This window comes from Alexandromys fortis, unplaced genomic scaffold (assembly GCF_014885135.2).
Source record: "Alexandromys fortis isolate MF-2015 unplaced genomic scaffold, M_Fortis_MF-2015_v1.1 scaffold_12, whole genome shotgun sequence".
In the NCBI taxonomy this organism is placed as follows: Eukaryota; Metazoa; Chordata; class Mammalia; order Rodentia; family Cricetidae; genus Alexandromys; species Alexandromys fortis.
In genome coordinates this window covers 4322523-4344540 of record NW_026067937.1, presented here as the reverse complement: position 1 = coordinate 4344540, position 22018 = coordinate 4322523, and the positions used below count along the sequence as shown (strand labels likewise).

The 22018-nt window shown below is 47.7% G+C and overlaps 1 protein-coding gene across 1 annotated transcript; it reads right to left on the bottom strand.

Moving 5' to 3' along the window:
* Positions 1–14118: 14118 nt before the first annotated feature.
* On the bottom strand, positions 14119–19034 carry LOC126504528 (uncharacterized). Its single transcript, XM_050146898.1, has 2 exons — positions 17698–19034; positions 14119–15596 (listed from the first exon to the last, which is right to left on the bottom strand). Exon 1 carries the CDS (start codon positions 19032–19034, stop codon positions 17853–17855), a length of 1182 nt encoding a protein of 393 aa, XP_050002855.1. The 3' UTR covers positions 14119–15596; positions 17698–17852.
* Between the last annotated feature and the right edge of the window lie 2984 nt (positions 19035–22018).

Genomic DNA, 22018 nt, shown 5'->3' with positions numbered 1-22018 from the left:
CCCTTCCCAGGGCCTGTTCTCACACAAGGCTCATTGCGAGGCAGATTTATGAAACATGGCCCCAGCGGCTTGCATTCCGTGTGCTACAATTTACACATTCTTGTGGGGGTCAAGGTGGGGAATGGCACGCGTGCTAATAGCTTCACGTAAACCTTCTTCCAAGCTCATTTTACGGATACATTACAATATACTGTTTTTAAATAAATGACATTTCAAGGTCATGAATAAATGCTTCCTAAATTCCATTTTTACAAGATGACAGGTCTCAAAAGGGCAGTGAGAGGTTTCTTAGACCATTCCCATTTCCTGGCTATGACTCTATTTGAACCATCTTAGCAGATCTCCAAGAAGACAAAAGAATATTTTCCTAGAAGTCTTACAATCTCTATTTGCCAAGGTCTTTCTTAAATCTCTGGGGTTTTGTGGCTGTATGGTCCCAAGCATACATATTTTATTCTGTGTTTAAGTCCTAAAATAAGACCCCCCTTGCAGAATACTTCCATAAAAGAATTGTAAGTTGGCTCAGAGGGTAAGTATGCTTGCTGCCAAGGTCAATGGCATGAATTCAGCTCTGGTACCCACATAAAGGACAGAAGTGATGCCTTCAAGTTGTCCTCTGACCTCACAGACCCACAGTGGCACATGTGTACCCACGGACATGCACAGACGCAATAAAATAGATGTTTAAAAAGCTACAAAGAGAAAGAAAATATTTAACAAAACCGCTGACTCCAAAGGGCACCATGAAGTGGGTCTACCCCAGGGTGCTGGCTTCTTGGCAGAAGGCAGAAGGTCCTAAGGTTTTGCCTTAATTTTTTTTTCCTGACCTGAGTGGTCAGTCAGAGTCTGTCTTTGGTTCCATTTGTCAAAACACCATTGTTCTTTCTCTTCACTGGGGTGGTTTCACTTCCATTGTTTAAAATATCAAAAGTCAGAGCAGCCTTGAGTGGATGGAAGCAGGGCTTGGTGACTGCCTTGGTGGCCAGGAGCCAGGCTCATCTTTGGTGTTTAGCGGACCGTGGAAATCAGGCTGCCAACCAACTTTGGCTCCATTGCAAGGTTACCACTCACAAGGGAGCTTCTGTCACCAGTTACTCTGTTGCAGGGCCACAGCACACCCCGTGGAGAGCCCCAGAAGAGGGCATCCTCTTCTCTCAGCTCAGCTATCTTTATGTACAACAATAAGCCCATTAAGGAGAGGAACAACATTTTGCTAAGAGAAGTATCGGACAGGCCTGGTTTTGTTCTGTTGTTGTTTTGTATTTTTTTTTAAAGAGGTCATAGTCTCACATTGTTATAAAAAGACACTCACTGTTCAAAGTTAGCCTGGGGCCTTATTTTCATGGAGAGACAGAATAACTGGGGCGTTTTAGCTCCAGAGAAGAAATAATACATTTTGAAGGATCATTCAATTGTGAATTTATATTGGACTTTAACATTAGTTGCTCAAAGATGTATTTTAAAACAGAATTTGAAATGCCGTGTACCTATGCTGGGTGTGGAGGTGCAGGCCTATAATCCCAGTACTTGGAAGGTGGAGGCAGGAGAATTTGCGAGTTTGACACCAGCTTGGGCTATATAATATAATCTTGTTATAAATAAGTAAATAAAATAAAACAACACTGAAAAACTTAATTCTCATGTTAATTTGTGTCAAATACTGTGTAAAGGTAAAGGGATTGCTTTAAAAATTGGTAATTCTTTTTTTTCAGAGTCTATAAATTGCCATTTAAAAAATTGTTGCGATCATTTATTAAGTACATGACTATTTAAAAAAATAATTATGGGAATTCAGTTGGGCCATTTGGGGAATTCTTAAAGATAAGGTCCAGGCAACTTTCCTGAGAGAAAATACTAGTTTCATGCATGCGCTCAGTGGCTTTATATTTCTAAAAACCAACAACAGATGTGAGTGAGCAAAGAGCAACGTCTTCAAAGCAAGAGTAAAAATAATCGTTATTCTGTGGGACCGAGATGATGGAACCCCAATGGAGAGAAGGCCCATGTCATCTGAGCTATAGAAGGTCCAAGCCCATGTCCCTTTTGGTGTGTCCTGGCCCTGGACACCAATCTGCACAATGGGTACTGACGGGACCCAGTCTTCCACTCCCAGATTGTCTGGCCATTGGTAGATACGGGCTGAGTTGAGAAGGAAGAAGAGAATAACTCAGCCCGTTCCAGAAGCTCAGCCTTCCTTTCAGACAGACTTCTCCACTCTCTTTCGTCTCCCCTTTCAGACACAGGATGGGGACAGGCTCCCTGCTGGCCAGAGCCTGGAAACTTAACCCCCCTATTAGTTTTACTTAGTCTTGCCTACATTTTAAGCTGTAGGCGATGCATCTACTCTCTCTCAGTGGCTCTCCTGGAGTGTGTTTCTGTCTCCTGCAGGACCCTAACCTACATGGATGCCTAGAAGACCGAGGGATGGCTTCACTTACTTCTCTAGCATGGCACAGTGGTTAAAATTACTTTAGACTCATATCCTTCTGAGCTTTGCCACATCCCAGCTGAAGACTTTGGACAAATGACAAGCTCTCTATGTCTCATATGCAAAAGGGGAGATTTAGCTGATTGACTGATTGGAGATTTTAAGAACAGAGTCTAAGACCTCAGGCATGTACTTGACCACCGAATCACTTCTCTGGCTCAAAAACAGGGTTAGTTTTTTGTTTCGTTTTTGCTTTTTTGAGGCAGGGTTTCTCTGTGTAACAGTCCCAGATATCTTGGAACTAGCTCTTGTAGACCAGGCTGGCCTTGGACTCACAGAGATCTGCCTACCTCTGCCTCCCGAGTGAGGGGATTAAAGGTGTGTGCCACCACTACCCAGCTAAAAACAAGGTTTGTTTTTAAGACTTAACTTTTTTTCTCATGTGTATGTGTGCTGACACGTGTGTGAGCACATGTATGTGGGGCGTGTATAACATGTGTATAAGTGCACGTAGGTAGAGGCCAGAGGCTGACATCAGCAGTCTTCTCCGGTTGCTCTCCATGGGTACACACGTGCCACTGTGGGTCTGTGAGGTCAGAGGACAACTTGAAGGCATCACTTCTGTCCTTTACGTGGGTACCACGGCTGAATTCATGCCGTTGGCCTTGGCAGCAAGCACACTTACCTCTTGTTCACTGGGGCGGAGTCTTTTAGTTAAACACAGAACTCACCAACAGAGGTAGCCTGGCTAGCTAGCTAGCTTGCTGCAGGCATCTCCTGCCTCTGCCTTCCGAGTGCTGGGATTTGCAAGCAGACCCAGACTCCCATCCAGCATGTAAACAGATTCTGGAAATACAAAGTCTAGTCTTCACGATGGCATGGCAAGTGTCCGTTCACTGAGCCATCTGCCCAGCCCCGGTTTTATGACTTTTGACATGGCATTTCTATGAGGACCAAGTGATAAAATCTTAGAACACATGTAGTGCAGTGGCTGTCACCGAGTAAGTGTGCTATAAAAGTCGTTATTGTTATTATTTCCTATGATTATCTCCATGCCTCTGCCCGTCTGCTCTGCAGAGGGCCGAGTGACCCAAAGAAAGCTCAGAGCTGTACTTTTGCTGCCTTAAAGGTTCAGAGGGAGCTTCAGTGAGGGAGATGCTCCATCAGTGTCTCTGTAATATGCCTTTGGGGTAAGCGATAACGATGCTCTTGCTTCCTGTGTTGAACCCTGGCAGGCACGGCTGGTGGCCCACAGACCTCAAAAAAGAAACAGAACCAGACACAGGTTTTATAGACTTGGTGATTCCCAACTAACTGACCTGTTCTCCTTTGAAGAGAGAATGATTCAGAAATGGGGGTGGGGTGGGGAGTCACCATGGGATTCCTGAAGGAGCAGATTCTCCTTGTAATTCCCACACAGTGCAAAGTAATTGGCCTGCGGATCTTGTCATGGTCTGGCTGGATCACAGTTGGACGAATGACACCAGAGGCTGATGCTAACGCGCAAGTCTGAACCTTAGTCATCTCCACTTCCTTTCCTTTTGCAATTCTGAATTCTGAATCTTCTGTCCAAACCAACAGTTGCTGCACTGCCTACACTGTGTTTGGGATGGAGAAGAGTGGTCACGCCTGTCTCCCGGCTTAGACTTCCTTGTCAAGGACGTGGTATAATGACACTTTCCTGAAATGGCGTTGTGAGAAGAGAGTGGATGAGAGCCGCGAGCATGCGGTAGAAGATAGCGAATAAGAATGTTATTGTTATATAAAAAAAAGAAGATATGGGGAGATGGAAGGACAGAGGAAGAGGGAAAACACATCTTGGCTCCACAAAGCAGCAGCCCCACAGCGAGCCATTTGGGAAGCATAGGAGTGCGTTTATACATACTTTGACAAATCTGAACACTCTTTAAAGACAATCATTAAATTTCCCAGTAGGGTTGTTTCTGTTTATAAACTTCAGCTTAGAAATATGTCTTGAGTGTGGCAGTATTTTAGTTTTGACATCAAACATCATGAGCTTTTTTTTTTTTAATTCTTTTCGGCTTCTTCCACAGCTTTGGCTACTCTTGCCCAGCAATTCTGGGGTCACCCAAGTACTTTTATTCTAGAGCCCTTCCAAAGGCAGCCAAGGCAGTGGTTCTGGAAACCGCCCTTGTTTGTTGACACGAGTACATGAAAACAGTCAAGGGTCTGACTTCTGTCCAGGCTGATGGTTTTTAATGTCTTACTGGACACATTTGAAATGCTTTTTGTGTCCTTTGGGAATTGATTTGGGAGAAAAAAATTTTTTTCTTGTATTTTGTTTTAAGTCTTGGGATGCGATCTTCGGTAAATGTCTGTGCTGTTGGCACGTTGTGTAACACTCCCTCCAAAGGCCGTTGGAATTTCGTCAGCATCAGAAGGCAGCAAAGACCCAAGGAGAAGAAGATGAGCCACTTCCCTCGGGCTTTCTGCTCATTTTCCTCTATCTGGGCTACTCAAAGAGCTTTAGGAGATCGGTCTTTCACGTTTGACCAGACGGTCACTTTAGTTCTTTCCAAACCAGAACCACTTCTGCTTCAGGCACCAGTGACTAATTCTAGAAAATTAGTGAAGTAACCCCATGAAGTGCAATGACATTTTTCTAATTACGACAATACTGTAATTAGCCAGTTATTCACATACTGGTCAGAGACCCTCTCTGTGAAACTTGAATGGTCTTTATTCTCTCTGGATAGCACAGGGAGGAACGGAAGAGAATCCAGACAAATTCCTGGATCTGGTGGAAGTGAAGATTTTTCTCTAATGCTTCTGTTTAAAATATTTATTATTATTACTATTATTAATGTATGTTTGGAGGTCAGAGGACAACTTTGCAGAATTAGTTCTCTCTTCCACCAAAGGTTCCAGAAAGGAAACCTAAGTTGTAAAGTTTAGGCATCAAGTGTCTTTACCTACTCTGAGCTGTCTTACTGGTCCCCAAGGACACTTTTTTTTTTCTTTTTGGATTTTTTTTGCGACAGGGTTTCTCTGTAGTTTTTGGTGCCTGTCCTGGAACTAGCTCTTGTAGACCAGGCTGGCCTCGAACTCACAGAGATCCGCCTGCCTCTGCCTCCCGAGTGCTGGGATTAAAGGCGTGTGCCACCACCGCCCGGCCCAAGGATACTTCTTATAAGAGAATTTGCCTCAGTTATGATCAAATACTGTCGCAATCATGACCAAATCCTGTAGCACAACCAGAATCCAGAAACCAGTATTACATGCAGTTTGGTTGCCAGGCCCGTAAAAATTACTTGACAAGGAAAGGGAATGTTCTCTCTAAGGGAAATGAGTGCTCCTTCTCACAGGCCTTGCTTAGGCAACCCATAATACGGGGGGGGGGGGGGGGGGGGGGGGGGGGGGGGGGGAGGGAGGCGGGGGAGGCTGGGTGCTCTCAAAAGTCTCTTGCATTTTGTAACTTTCTGCAAACTTAATACTCAAGTCAGGAAAAAAAAGCGTTTTCCATATCCTGCTCAACTGGAAGATAGCCAAAGAAAGTGCCAGGTTGAGTTAGGAAAAGTGAGTGACATCTTAGCAATGCTTAGACTCCCCTTACCCACGTGAACACTCAGGACATGGGTGATGTTTCCTTTAAAACAACAAAGACCAGCTACCTCCAGGAAGCATTTTTCCCAAATGCTCAGTGGATGAATTTCCGACACACACTCCATTTTATGGCACCACACGTATGCAGCCATCCCGATGTGAGCAGGTGTCACGGTCCCTTCTAACTTCTTTCTGAGCACAACACCTAGCGAGGGTCAGGATGGGTGCTCCATTTCCCTCTCAGATCCTTCCGTGACGGACACCGGCTTGCACTCAGAAAGAAACTTGTCTTCACGGAAACAGGGCCAGCTTGACTAAACCGATGTCCCTGCTTGTCCGATAATAATAAGGACACACTGTGTTTATTTGAAAGATGGCTCAATTATTCATTCTGACGCCAAGGTCCCAGCACAAAATCCTGGATTCCGAGCCCCCGTGGATTTATCACACCCACTGGAGGAGTCAAGCCTTCCAAATCTCTGCGTGGATCCTTTTCTTCCATTAGCGTGGGTTCACCCTTTCCAAGAGATAAAACCTTTCTTCCCTGGCCTGAGGTTCCCTCAACGTCTTTGTGAAAACAATATGAGAGAACACGGGACAACAGGAAGTGCTGGTGGGAACGCGGTAATAAACATGTCAGGTGCAGAAACTAGCTCATGATATTTCTTTGGTTCTCTAGGAGAGAGTATTGGGATATGGTAAATTACGATCATCTCGGATTTCTCTAGCAATGCATGTATGTTGGCAGACCTCAGTGGCTCCTGCTAATTTATTTGTAGATCATCAAAGAAACACATAAAAATGTAAGTCTCCAGGCAAGCGAACTGACTGGGAAGCCGAATTGGGTAACAGCAGTATTTTCCTACACCGTAAGTAAACATGTCCGCATGATGACAAGGGTTTTTGTCCCACTCCTGGCTGAACTTTGAGGGGTGACATGGCTAATATCAAGGGACTCAGCTTTGTAGTCTTTCCTCACACAGAGCCTCATGATTCCACAGAAGGATACTCTGCAGCCTGACACAGGGAACTGGGTCAGAATATTTCTAAGCAGAGATTCCTACGTGTCATTGGATAACAGCAGAGTTCAGGATTCTCTGTGCCTCCGTAGGCTGTGTTTTAGAGCAGGCATACATTTTTAAAGTTAATGTGATATAAAATGGACTCACAACAAATCACTATGTAAGTGGTGAGAAATGACAAGGAGGAGGAGCGGGGAGCAAATACGTATCTACGTACACCACAGGCTGGCGTGCCAAAGACGATCTTTGTGAACCTGAAAGTTTATGCTGTCTTTGACTTGTGAGATTTCAAAACATACTAGCAGTATATTTAGGGATCTTGGCGCATCTGCCCTGAGTTGACATGGGCTCTGACTGTCATACTGCTCCACATGGAGTCTCCTCTCCTAGTTAAACTAGGGTCTCCACAGTTCCCTTTGTGGACTGTATCCAACAGCAGCCCATGCCTCTTGTCATCTCCCTAATCCTTTCACCAACCTTTCTTTAGCCTGGGAAAGGCGTCTCCTAACTCCACTGGGGAGGAATTGGAGAGGAGAGATGTGGCCCAAGGCTCCTCTTCCGTACGTTTTCCAGTTTTACCCCTGGTAAAAGCGATGTTGTGGTCTTGTTTGCTGATGGTACTCTAAGACAGATTTTCAAACTCAGCAGTGCTGATGTGTTAAGCCTGACAGTTCTTTGCTCTCAATGGCTGCCTTGTGCTTTGTGTTGGAGGGTGAAGTAGCATTCCTGGCCTTGCCTGCTAGATGGTAGCAGCATCTACTGTCCACAGAATTCTCTGGGCCAGTGGGTTCTCAGCCTGTGAGTCTCAACTCCTTTGATATAAACCTCTATCTCCAAAAATATTTACATTAGAATTCATAACAGTAGCAAATTTATATTTATGAAGTAACAACAAAAATAATTTTATGGTTGGAGGGTCAGCACAACATGAGGAACTGTTATATTAAAGGGTCGCAGCATTAGGAAGGTAGAGAACCACTGCCCTAGGTACTGCAAGATGTTCCCTGGGGAGCAAATGGTCAGCTAAGAAACTTGCCTGTGAGGGCTCCTCAGTTCTTCCTAGATTTTCAGATCTGTAGTCATACATAGGTTCATGTTCAGTTATCTGATGATTAAGAATAAAAGATTCATTTTAAGATTGCCAATTGGGAATTTCTATAAATTAGCTAATTAGGATCGGTTGATTCTGCCTGGGTTGAAGAATCCCCAAGCAGAGACTTTTTAAACCACTCTTGCTGAAGATCTTGGTGGTCCTAGAGCAGTGGTTCTCACCCTCCCTAAAGCTGCAACCCCTCAACACTTCCTCATGTTGTGATGACCCAACCATAATGTTATTCTCCTTGCTACCTCACAAGGTAGCTTTGCTGCTGTCATGAGTTGTAATAGAAATACCTGATATGCAACTCGACAAGGGTCCTGACCCGCAGACTGAGAACTGCTGTCCTATAGGAAGCCCAGTGTGTGATTTTCCAGAGTTTTAGTGACAGAAAATTTTCAATCTGCTGAAAAAAAAATTGTGGTTTCTCGCGTCTGTTACAAAACGAGAGCCATATTTCCTTCTTTTGCTTGGTTGTCAGGAAACTTAGGCCCACATCTTTCTGTTTGATTATGTTAACTATTTTCATCCTTTGATTTTTTTTTAAAAAATATTTTAATATGAGAGAATCTTTTCATCTCACTAGTCCCACTTAACTTTGGTCTTTCACTCTTGCTAATGGTTTGCTTAAGATTTCCTTCCTTGTAAAGTAAAAAAGAAAAAAGAAAAAAGTTTTTTTTTGTTTTGGTCAGGGTTTGTCTGTTGTAACCCCTGGCTGTCCTGGAACTCACTCTGTAGACAAGGCTGGTCTCTAACTCAAAGATCTGCCTGCCCCTGCCTCTGCCTCCCAAGTGCTGGGATTAGAGCAGTGCCCCACCACTGCTCGGCCGTACTTTCTATGTGTAATGGGAAAGAGGAGCCACACACAGACAGAGTCTGATATTTTAAGAGCAAATGCTGCCCTCCTGTAGTTTGGTTCTTGTATGACATCTCTCCTTCCTTCTGTCCTTCGTTCCTTTCTTGTTTTGTTTTGTTTTTCAAGACAGAGATTTTCTGTATAACTTTGGCTGTCCTGGAACTCACTCTGTAGACCAGGCTGGCCCCCAACTCAGAGATCTGCCCGCCTCTGCCTCCAGAGTGCTGGGATTAAAGGCGTGCTGTTAAAATAAAAAGGCATAAAATAAAAAGTCTTAAGTAAATGGTATATACCACCCAAGCCAGGGTACTTTGGAAATACAAGGAGAACAGTTTATAATGAACTGGGACTAGACAGCAGCTCAAACTGATGATCCTGCCCTGAATGAATGATCCTCCAGGTATAGAGTAAAACATCACAGTAATGGATAATCTCTATCCATTCCTGCGTAGGAGATAATTAAAGACAAATATGTACCCGACACAGAGGACCACGGCTAAGTTATGTGCTTCCTATTTATCTTGCATCACACGTGTTGATTGGAGTGTAACATTTATTATCTCCTGGGAAATTTTATAATTAGCCTCTGTATCAGCAGAGGAGAACATGCTGGGCTTTGGAAGCGATTTCTGCAGTGACGGGAGGGGTCTCAGATCTGGTAGAGTGATCACAGGAGGAGGCCCCTGCACTGTGTTTACGGAGTCTTGGATAAACGAGTAGTGTTAGGTTTCCAATGACTCTGTCTTGTTTTCCCTCAGTGGCTTCTCATAAATGTTTCTAATTCTTGACCAGCAAGCTGACACCGTGCTTACACTTGTTTACAGAACCTATTAATAAACGTTATGAGGTAGTTCCAGGAAGAGGGTCGAACTGCTTTTTCTCCGCGTTTGTTGAAAACACTTTCCTGCTTCTTTGGGAAAACCTGGGGTTGCCAGCCTCCCCCATGGGTGCTGGGTATTCTTCAGTTATAAATAGCAATGACGATGATGGGAAGTCAGTAGACCGAGACTCAGCCAGTGCCTGGACAGGACTGCACACGTTTTCATACATGAACAAGTGAGACTTCAACATGGTACGGAAAGCATGAGTGAGATGACATTCACTTCTCTGCGTGGTCAGGATGTGTGCTTGCGAGGCACAGAACACGGCTTCTGGGAGGCTGTCATTCAGGCTGCAGCCGGCCCACTGCTTTTCGGTTAAGCTTACTGTCTCATTCGCCAAACTGGAAGCTCGGTGTCTATCAGTTATTAGCGGTCTATTATATGCCAGGCAACATACAAGCACGTTGTACATTTTTTAATGTACATGAACATTAGGATTATGGCCTGATTTTTTTTCCTTCACTCGTTTGTTCCATCATTCAATTATCATTTGTTAGTTTTTTTTTCCTTTGCTAAGAATCGTGTAAAAAGTATAAACAAATCATAACGATTTTTTTTTCATGGCTGTATTAATTTGTCCTAAAGAAGTCTATGGAGCGGTTCTATCATCCGCTCCTGTTCAGAGTCAGGAAAATGATGGTTCTGAGAATATGGACGTCACCCCGAGTCAGGAAGTAGGAGCGTAGGAGGACTTAACCCTGGCCCGAAAGACCTGCTGTTTCAGATTTAACAGGGCCTGGCATGGTAAAAATCTGTCAGTGGAAGACTCTAAGCTTCAGAAAGAAGAAGGCCCAAAGAAGGATCACTATCCCAGCCACGGTGACATCCACTTGGGTGTTCGGAAAAGTCACGGGTATGTTTTCTTTCGCTTGTCTCGTGAGGAAGGCACCATGCTCACGTCTAGAGATGCAATGGCCGAGTCTGAGAAGATGGCTCACTCGGTAAAGGGCTTTCTGTGAAAGCACAAGGAACCTGAGTTTCAATTCTCAGCACCCATGTAAACTAGCCTGGCATCGTGAGGCTTGCCTGTCACACTAGTCCTGGGGGGGGGACAGTAGAGCCTCAAAGCCAGTCGGCTATTCTAGCTGAATCACTGAATGTCCATTCAGGAGAGACCCTGTCTCCAAAAATAAAGTGGGGAGTGGCCAAAGAAGACAGCAGTGTGGACCTTTTGTCTCCACATACACGTGTAGTACGTGGTTTTCTTTTTCTCATGTCCACATGCAGCAGATGCTGGTCCTCTGCACTGTCTAACACTTTGGGTTTTTATTATCACTCTCATTTACAGATAACAGTGCTGAAATAGGAGGGCCCTTCATTGGCTCCTCAAGGCCTTGACTACTGGCAGAGGCAGGTCTAGCATTTCCTGTTTTTATACCTGGCTCTGAGTTCTTTATCATTGTGGACATGCCGGTTGCACTTGATGTCTGACTATAGAGTCAAGGCAACCCCAGCTCTTACAGGACTATGTGACCTTCTAGTCTTGGAGTTACCCATTTGGAAATAAAAGCCCTCTATTTCCTGTTTTAGAACTAATTTCAGTTTCCTTTGAAATGGCCACTTTTGACTAAGGTTAATAAAGTTTTTGCTTCCTGTCTTTTTCTCTGCTCTAACTCATACTTCTAAGCTAGAATGTGCCAGTTAATAACAAGCAAAGCAGGCCAAAGTATAGACATCTTTATAAAGAACAGCTATACTTTAGGAGGGCTTTCCAGGGGCTAAGAAATGGCCACGCCTTCCCCGCATCTACTTTTCACAACAGTAGTGGGTCAGGATCTCATTTTTTTTTTCCTTGAAGACAGGAAAACTAAGTTTTTCCAAATCGCTTGCCTGGTGGCAGGGGTTATTTGCCTGAGTTCTACCTCGGTAACTGTTACTAATTCTATAGGGCTGTGCAGGCTGTGTAGAGACTTTCCTAGACTTAGTTTTCCAAATTCTTCAAACCCCCTCTATTTGTGAGTAGGATAGGATACTTGCTGAATGCATTCATGCAGGGCAGAAGGTGAAATGAGGGCTCTAGGTGGTTCCAATTGTCCAGTCCTGATCCTTTACAGTATTTAAGCCTCCTGGACCAGATGGTCCCCGAGGGCTGTCCTGTCCTAATGAATTCCAAGTCTCTACTACAATGCTGGCAGACAAGTGAGTGCCAATGCATAGTCACTATGGGGTACATGAATGGATGCTACCAGAAAGATGGGCATACTCTCATCTTTGAGGATGGACGGGAGTGTCCCTTTTTTCTGGTAACAACTTGATTTAAAGAAAATCTTGAGAACACTTTTCTCAGCTGGCTCATTGAACTGTTTGTTTACTAAAAGATGATTTAATCGTGTGTGTGTGTGTGTGTGTGTGTGTGTGTGTTGGGCGGGGTGGGTGCATGCCACAGCACCCGTGTGTGGAAGTCAGACAACTTTCCCAGAGTTGGTTTTCTCCTCGCATTCCAGGGACAGAACTCAGGTTGCCAAGCTTGGCACTAAGGACCTCGCCCAGCTAAGCCCTCTTGCTGGCTCAGTGTGTCTGATTTCTGTCTTGGTACACTTCTGCTGAGAATTCCGTCAGTCTCCCTCCCCACCACTCCTTCCTCATCCACCTCCAGTGAACAGACCCCTCTTCCGGCTAGAGGAGCAGAGGCAGACCCAGGTGGCTCTTCCCTGAAGGCTGTTACCTGCAGAAGCACAGGGCCCTTTCTAATAGATTTTTATGAAGCTGACAGATCTTAGGAAAACACTGATTCTTTTTCCCCTCTGCACTTCCCACCCCACTAACATATCTTGTAGATTTTTTCTACACGCCCCTCCCCTAAACAAACAAAAATCGGAAACCCAACTCTGTTGAAGACTGAAGTGCAGACTGTCTATCTCTGTCACAGACCGGAAGCCCAAACAAGGCTAAACCCTTGCCTCTAACAACCTTCCATACTCCGAATTCAGCATTTGCATATTCTTACATCATGCACTCAGGCTGAGTGTGAGTAGGGATACCGTGTTTTATATGAGCATTTATACCAGTGCCCTGGCAAGGGGCTGACTTCATTGCAATACTTTACGGCTTAATCCATCACAATGATTTATAACTCTTTTTGTCTAGGCATTTATGCTAATAAATTTAACAGATTCCCCAGTACTGCCTGGTCCTTCGATTCTTCAGGGAGTCAAGGTGAGAGAAAAATAAAAGAGCACATTACAAACGGGAAGAAGAAATTCTTCTACTGGATTTAGAATTCAAATAAAACTACAACACAAATAAAATCTCTGATTAAAGTTAAGCTGAAGAAAAGGCCGTGGAGGGAGGGAAGGAGAGATAGAGAGAGAGAGAGAGAGAGAGAGAGAGAGAGGGCTCCTAGTTCACGTGCAGTTCTGTAATTATGCTACTTATCAAAGGGAAATCACAAAGTAATATTTAGATTTACCAAGCTAATTTTCTGAGGAATAATTCATTCCTATCTCGTGAAATCCACTGCGGACAGAAAAGTGGCAGAGGGTAGCCTGGAGGGAAGGGGATGAGATGAAATCCTGCCTAGAATAGGTTAAAAACGCAGAAACAAGTACTTTGAAAGAATTTTCTCAGATGGGAAGAGTTTAAGTCTTTCTTTAAAAACAGGTGTCGAATAAGTTTTCTTCTTCTTCTTCTTCTTCTTCTTCTTCTTCTTCTTCTTCTTCTTCTTCTTCTTCTTCTTCTTCTTCTTCTTCTTCTTCTTCTTCTTCTTCTTCTTCTTCTTCTTCTTCCCCCCCCCCCCACTTCTTCCCATTGCTTGCAAAGTTGAATCTGGGGTCAGGAGTTCTAATTGTAACCTCAGACTGGAATTCCAGATGGTGCGCTCTGGACTGGAAGCACCTCTCAGTTCATCAATTTCATTGGCTTGCATATCTGCTCTGGCCACGGCCTGGTCTCCATCCTCACTGTGGCATTAATGCAGAACAAATTGAGACATATCCTCTATATAATTAGTTCCAGAATTTAAAAAGATTTACGGGATAATAATAGAGGCTGCGCTGCTGAATCCTTTCATTGGGGGCTCTTTGGAAGCTGGGGAACCGGTGGCGTCAAAACACTTTGGATTTAGGCACCACGAACTGGGGGAAAGGGCAAATTTTGCATCTCGCACCAGGCAGCGCTAGGCGGTTCTAGCCCCTTAACCAATCCAGGGAGGAGAGTTCAAAGCCCAGAGGTGAGGTTGGTTAAAGAAAAAAAAAAAAGGAAATAAAGAATCGAGACAGTTTTCAAATGAAAGAAGCCTAAGGGTGGGTTGTGTCACAAAAGGCACTGCGATGTTTACGTTTTTCTTTTATTTGCAAAATGAAGCTATGTTTTTTGCCAGCTATGCCAGTCCGGAAACTGCGCTCCAGGCGCCTTCCCCGCAGCCCTAGACAGACTGCTGTCTTAGAAACGCTGGGAAAGAGAGCGCTGTTGTCCTGCTCTTGGGGCTCAGGACACTTGGCCCAAGGGCAGCGGTTGAGATGATTAGTAGCTTGGAGGTCGGGCCACCCTTCACGCCATTCTCTGGCCCTGGGTGAGGGCAGGCGGCTTCAGCCATTGACGGATCCCAGGGCTCCGGCTGTTTATTCAATTGTCAACAGCCGCCGAGTGACCAGCCGGATTGCGGCCCTGGCGTGCGCACTAGTCCCTGGGGCCACAGCAGCGGCTGGGCTCTGAACTCAGCCAGACGCAGTTGACAGCCCTGGGATGAAAGATCTTGGCTCCCCACCTCACCTAGACGCGATGTTTTAATCTTGTAATAATGATGCGCCGTTTAAGACGAGATGGGTACACTTTGTCCACGATTGAAGCCACATAGACCGCCAAGGTCTCTCTTGTCTTCCATAGTTCAGCAGTACTAAGGAAGCAGAGACAGTGGTTTAAACCACCCCTGAACGAATCGGATATTGAAAGTTCTGGTTTTGCTTAAGCTTGACCAAAAATCTTTGTATACGTCTTTGAACAAAATCAGTCTCAAAGCCCAGAGATTTTTAGAGCAAATAGAACACTACCTTCCTATATAATTCGTCTTCAACCCCGAAAGGTGGGTCGCTACTCTCAATATTTTCTCCTTTGACCACCAATAAGGAAATGGAGGCTCAAAAATATTACAGAACTCATGTGGCCCAAGAAACTGTTGGTTACAGATGACAGTGAGATCGCATTCTCCAAGACACCAATCCTTGCTCCAAACCACAGCAGCTTGCTTTTCCTACCTCGGTTGCGCCTCAGTTTCCTCAGCTGGCTTGAGTTGAATCGGCAGGCTTTACCTAAGGACAGAAAGTTGAGAACGCGATCCTCTCCAGGCCTGAGTCTTTGCGCCATTGTGGTGGGAAAAAGAAAGAGCATAGGAAACTTATAGTTCTCCGGGCCCTTCATTTTTCTGGAACCCCGGTGAAGGAGGTTCAGGGTGGGCAGCAGGTGCGACACCCCATGGCCAGGCTGTCCGTAGTTCTCACAGTCAGCGCTGGTCACCCAAGTCCATGTAGTATGGCATCTGTTGGGGGAACCTCAGGACTCTGGTAAAAAACGGTTACCCCGAGGAGAAAGGTGGAATGTGGGAGGAATGGGATCTCCTAGGACCCAAAGGTTTGCTAGTGCCAGAGTACTGGCTTACCGGTGCTTGGGCTTCTAGACATGGGGTGGGTGGGGGTATCTCAGGTGTGTCCAATCTAACCAGAGGGCCTCCACCTGTGATGCAGCTTCCCCTTCCCGCTTGGCTGGGAACTTTCCACCGCTTTCATTCTGGGAGAAGTTAGGGCGAGAGAGTACCCTAGGGTTGAAATGAAGAATTAATCGTACATCGCCTGGGTTCTCTCTCAAAAATTTTGGGGAAAAAGAATGACAGAGGAGATCAAAAAACTTTCCGCGGGTCTGTATCTGTATGCCACCTCTTTCTCAACAACCCACCCCCAGGCACAACGGAAAAATTTAAACAGGGAGGCAGAGGTGTGTCATTCTTATTCCCTAGCTCACATCAAATGGCCTCTCTACACAGCGCTTACATCCATACCCCCTCCCCGCGAAATTCTGCAGGCGACTAAAAGAGAAAATTAGCTCCGTTTCCCTTTGGTAATGAATCCCCAGCTCTTCGTGAAGGGCTTCCATTCCCTAGGAGTTAAAGTTAAGGAAAATGACTTCGAAGTAGAAATAAGAGGCCAGGAGGAGGGGAAGGGGGCAGGGGAGTGGGGTGGCAGGGTCAGCTTGACTTGGGGAGTTTTGTCGCAAAGTTCTGTCTCCACCAAAAAGAACTATGGTCCTGCACCCTGTTACATGTTTAGGCATAGAGAATGGAAGAGAGGGCAGGGTGTAGGGAGAAGCTTTTTGAGGGCCCTGCATTTCTTTAAAAGAAGAAAAAGACGACGAAGATGGAGGAAGAGGAAGAGGAGGAGGAGGAGAAAGAGGAAGAAGAAGAAGAAGAAGAAGAAGAAGAAGAAGAAGAAGAAGAAGAAGAAGAAGAAGAAGAAGAAGAAGAAGAGGGGGAGCTTCTGATCTACCACAAATCAGTGAAAATTCCAAAGCAGCTTGCGCAGGGTTTACCACGGTGAAAGTGAAGGGGTAGCAACGGTTCCCTTGGGATCTTCTTTACCTATACAGATTGTGCAACCCCAAGAGGGGTGGGTCATTGCATATGGCAATACTTTCTGAGCCCACGGGCACTCCGGGTTCCAAATCATAATTCCCGGCGATTTTGAATTTATGAATCTATGCGAATTAAAACCAACGTGCAGCAATTGGAGAATACACTAAGGCCATTGAAACGCTAGGTTTCTTCGTATTCGTGGTCAGTATCCTTGAGCTCTGCTTAGTAGGTTTTGTTGGAAAGTTTTGAGCCTCATCCCTATTCTGGGAGCCCAAGTGCAGCCGGCCGCTTCCCTCCCCTCGCCTGGCAGTCCCAGACTGAGCCATGCCGGTGCCTCCAAGACTCCCGGAGTCTGCCTGAAACCCACTTCACTCAGCGACCCGCGGGCTTCTCTTTGTTCACAGGTTGTCTCCCACCCCATAGATGCCACTATTTTAGAAGACCTAAACCAATCTAAACTAACCCCCAAACACCTGTTCTAAGGCACGGGAGTCCCAAACGGCTACAAGGTGGAGGGAAGGGTTGTTTCGGAGAAGCCGTTCTCTGGGAATTCTCCCAGTGGTGCGAACACTCCATAGCCACAGGCCAGTGGAGCATTCCCGACTGGTTGGTAGCCCCTGATCAATCACCGCAGGTCGGTAATGGGTCCCTCAACACTAGAGGAAGCCTTGATTGGCCAAGTAGCTTTGGATCACACTCTCCCTGTTGGTTTCCTGGCCACAGCCTGTCCGTTTCCTTCACAACGTGGCCCCAGAGCGTTCGCACCAGAATCCGAGCTGGTTCTCGGCATTTCTGCAAGAACACCACCACAGAAAAACAAGCAACAACAAAAACCAGCTACAGTTTCCCCCAGTTGCTATAAGGTCTATCAGCTACTCGTTGCTGGAAAGGGCGGGTACGCAGACTTTCGGCAGACAGCAACCGCCTTCCGGGTTCCAACCTCACCAAAGAATTAATTACCAGACAACTGAAACCGTCCTGCTTGTCACGACTGACGTCACACTTCACAATTACCATCCCGAACAATTTCACCTTGAATCCCAACCTTTGAACCCATAGGAACCGACCTCCTAAAGTGACCCCGAGGTTAGGCTCCAGGGTTCTGGACGTGGGCGGGCACAAGACTCAAAGTTGGTTTATACTCCTCAGAACTCTGGAGAGATCTCTGGGTCCTCTGGTTCCCGCCCTCTTGGAGCCCACCTGCCCCTCCCTCCACCCCACCCTCTCTGAATTACAGCCCCGTCTCTACTCCCACCTCGAACCGACGCTTCGAGGGGGACACACTGCTTACCTAGAACGCCTTGCCTTAAAGCGCCTACACTCGGGAAGGCCAGCTGGGAAGGCAAGGGGGAGGTTTACTACACAGGCCAGCTGAGAGCACGTGGTGGGCTAGAGAGGAGGGTGTCTCTGAGATGAACGCTCCCTCGGGCCCGCCCCACACCCCCGCTACGAGTACCCCGGACGAGCGGCGTGCTGCTGGGGCAGGCTAGGGCTGCTGTGTGAATGGAGCGGCCGAGCATCCTGGCTCCTCCTCCTTCCCCCGCTGCCGGCCCCTCTTATTTGAGCTTTGGGAAGCGGGGGGCAGCCAGGCAGCTGGGGTAAGGAGTTCAAGGCAGCGCCCACACCCGGGGGGCTCTCCGCAACCGGATCCCCTGCCTGCTCCCCCTTTCCCTTTCCCGCCCTCCCTCCCACCCACTCATTCACCCACCCACCCAGAGCGAGGACGGCAGCCCTGGGACCCGGGCCCGCCGCCTCCTCGCCGCGATCCTGGACTTCCTCCTGTCGCAGGAGTCGGCTTCCACGTGTGTCCCGGAGCCGGCGTCTCAGCACACGCTCCTCCGAGAGCCCGGGTGTCTTCAGCAGCAGGAGCAGCCGGGGAATCGAGGCCCCCGCAGCACCTGGGCCAAGTCCAGTGGCCAAAGCCCGCAGAATCGTAGGAGCGGAGGGCCGTCCGGGTCCGAACCGCAGCTGATGGGTTCCGACGTGCGGGACCTGAACGCGCTCCTGCCCGCGGTGTCCTCGCTGGGCAGTGGCGGCGGCTGCGGGCTCCCTGTGAGCGGCGCTGCTCAGTGGGCGCCGGTGCTGGACTTCGCGCCTCCGGGTGCTTCGGCTTACGGGTCGCTGGGCGGTCCCGCGCCTCCGCCCGCTCCGCCGCCACCTCCGCCGCCACCCCACTCCTTCATCAAACAGGAGCCCAGCTGGGGCGGCGCCGAGCCGCACGAGGAGCAATGTCTGAGCGCCTTCACTTTGCACTTCTCTGGCCAGTTCACCGGTACAGCCGGGGCCTGTCGCTACGGACCCTTCGGTCCTCCTCCGCCCAGCCAGGCGTCCTCCGGCCAGGCCAGGATGTTCCCCAATGCGCCCTACCTGCCCAGCTGCCTGGAGAGCCAGTCCACTATCCGCAACCAAGGTAAGGACGGCCCGCCCTGCACGCACTGCTGCCGCTTGGAGTCCTAGTCCCACGCGGCTTCTCCCCTCTGCTGTTCCTTCCTGATCCCAACTACCTTCCCAAGGAATCAAAGTAATGGGTGCCTGGACAGGGGACCGTGGACTCTGTGAAGTGCTAACACACACACACAGCTGAACAGGACTCCAGAGTCCGATAGTTCGCAATACCCGGGAGGACATCTAGGGTCCCAGGGTTCCTGAAAGATTCGGGAATTCCACGGGAAGAGCTAAGAGGGGATTGGTTGTAGCGTGTGGATCTATATTGGGGAAATGTCTGGTGCCTCACTAAATTATCACCAGGCACCGGCCCTTTTAGACGTCTAGGGCAGACGGACTTAGAAGACATTGGAGTCAGATCAGCGCTTAGGGATCCCCTAGTGATGCCTCTGACAGGCCTAAATCCCAAGAACCTCCAGTTTTCTATATGCGCTGGCTCACTTTAGGCCCACCAAAGGCAGAAGGGAGTTTTGGAATTAAGGTTTAACATTTGAGGGACCATGTCAGCACTAGGAATTTCTCCAGGCCACGCAACGAGCCATGCAAGAAAGCCTGGCTGGTCCGACTCCAATCTATAAGGAACCAAATCCGTGGAGCGTCTAGGATGCTCCTAATCTCTCTCTCTCTCTCTCTCTCTCTCTCTCTCTCTCTCTCTCTCTCTCTCTCTCTCACACACACACACACACACACACACACACACACACACACACACACAGGTTAGGTTGGGGAAGGTTTGTAAGACTTGGGACAGTGGAACAAGAGCAAGTGTATTGGCGATCTTGAGCCAATGTAGGTCTATCTTCTAACTCTCCCCCACACCTCTCCTTCGTTAGCACCCTGGAGGAGCCATGGTTGCTGAGCCACTGTACTTTTCCTCGGTTGTTCTTATTTGATTTCTGTTGGGAATCTAATTTGGTTTGATTAAATGTTTTGGGAAACCATTTACTAACACAGAGGCGGATGCTTTTCTTGAACCAGCAATTCTGCTGTCCTTGGTCTGGGTGTTTCTGAAGTGTGTGGGAAGGGGAAAGCAGGGCCGGTACTGCGTGCGGGAGGTGCGGGAGGGTTCTCCGGGCCTTCTGAACCCATCCTGGCAGCACCTCAGCCACCCGAAGCTCTAGCGAAACCGAAACCACTGAAGAATGGGAGCTCCTGAATTCAAGGAGCCACCTGGAGCGGACTTAGGGAGTCCTTTCCTTCTAGATCTTTCATAAATGAAATTGATGTTTTGTACAAGTCAGTTGGAAGAATCGGTGTCTTTGCCGAGGCTCTCAGACCCTCGCCATCACGTTCTAGAAGGCAGGTGTTACCGTTGGCACATCTCCAGGTCAGTTTGCTGACTGCCTAAGAGGAGAGCTGACATGGGTTAGGCCGAAAGTTACACGCCAAACACAAGGACGCCTGATGGGGCTCTAAATACAGAAACACAGCCCTCCCAAAGCTCCCTGGGTCAGAAATCATGCCACTGTCAGGCATGTGTGCGACTTCAGTGAGCATGCTTGCTTGGAGGCACTCACTGACCTATTCCTCTGGGGAGCAAATACTAATATGCCACCATCTTTATTAGTCCTTCTATTGCTGCTTTGAGTGTATGGGGGTGGGGCGTGCTTAGCATTCTGCACTGCAAGTCCGTAGAAGCCCATAGTAGAAGGTGGGTGGGACTCAGAATTTAAAGCCCGAGAGCATTACCATTAGTCTTGGGGGGTGGGCGTCTAGATTCTTCTGGAGTAGACCCTTCTGGCTGCTACTGAAGAAAGGAATTAGGAGCTGAAGCCCAGGACCAGCAGGTGAAGCCTCCCCACCACGCTCTGCTCTTCTCAAATCGACCAAGAAAAGGCTCCTGGTGGGGATGTCTTCAGGGAAGGGTCATAACCTGGAAGCAGGTTCCTGTCAGGAAACTCACCTTTTTCTATTCTAGTTAAAGCAAGTGGGTTGTACAGGATCAGTCTATGGGCTCCCTCAGCTGCTGCTAGGAGCTGAAGTGGGGGAAACTGTGAAGCAGATATCCCCTCCTCCCATTCCCGCCCCAACTCCTGTGGTCAACTAGAGCAAACCCTTGAGGTCCGAGGTCCGAGATTCTTTGAATATTCATTACTTTTTCTTTTGGAGTTCCTATGAATCATTTCAACAATGTGGTATTTAGTTTGGGGTTTTGATTAGGAGGTGCCAGCTGTCCTGGGAAATGTGAGAATGACATCAGTGCGCTTTGCTCAGACTCCAAGGGCTTCACTGCGGAGAAGAACTCCTGCCGTCTCTATTTACCTGTGCACAAACCCCGGAGCCCAACTATGGCGCTCATTCATCCCTTCCTCGATTTTATAAGGACACCCCCCCATTTCTTATAAAGCCGTTGTCCTGATCGTCTAAACAATTGAGCAAACACCAAAACCTTACTTGGTGTAGATTGACTATAGACAGCTAACGGCTACAGACACCTTTACAAGAAGTGCATAGCCTGGGAGCGAAGGAAGGAGCCTTGTAGAACTTTATGACGAAATCCAGGCACTAGGAGATTAGACTCAAGAGGCCTCTTAGGTCTTGGCAGAGCTAGGACTTGAACCCACATTTTTTTCTCTCCTGTTTTCTCCCAGAAATTTTGGCTCGTGGTTGAAATGGATTTTCTCTGCCCAGTTGAATAGGCCCTGACAAATTATGAGCGTGAGATGGTTGGAAAGTCTGTCAGGACCGAGGATTGAGGACAAGGATTTTCCTAGTCTGGACCCAATGGGGGCTTGTCAGTCAGTTTCTGACCCCTACCCCGCCCTCAGGCCCGCTAGTGCTCACTTCAGGGTGATCCTAGGCCCAAGGGATTACTACCCTTCCGAAGCTCATCGGACCAGCTGTGATGGGGCCAAAAGCGCCCCCCTCCGGTCACATCAAAGACAGTAGTTGGGTGGGAGTGAGGACTCCATCTATCCCGTGGCAGCTTCGTTTTCCCCGAACACCTTCTAGGCTTATCCCGCTGTAGAATCTCCCCCAGAGCTTCTCAGGGCCAGGCTGTTCCGGGCTCCTCCGCAGTAGAGGCAAGGGGAGGAGCGCTCAGGGCGCAACTCTCCTTCCCGCGACTTCAAGGTTACTCTTCCCTCCCTGGTCCAGACCAAACGTGGGAAAGTGGATACCCTGGCTTCGAGGGCCTCTCCCTCCAAGGCTTGGACAAGAACCCTTTG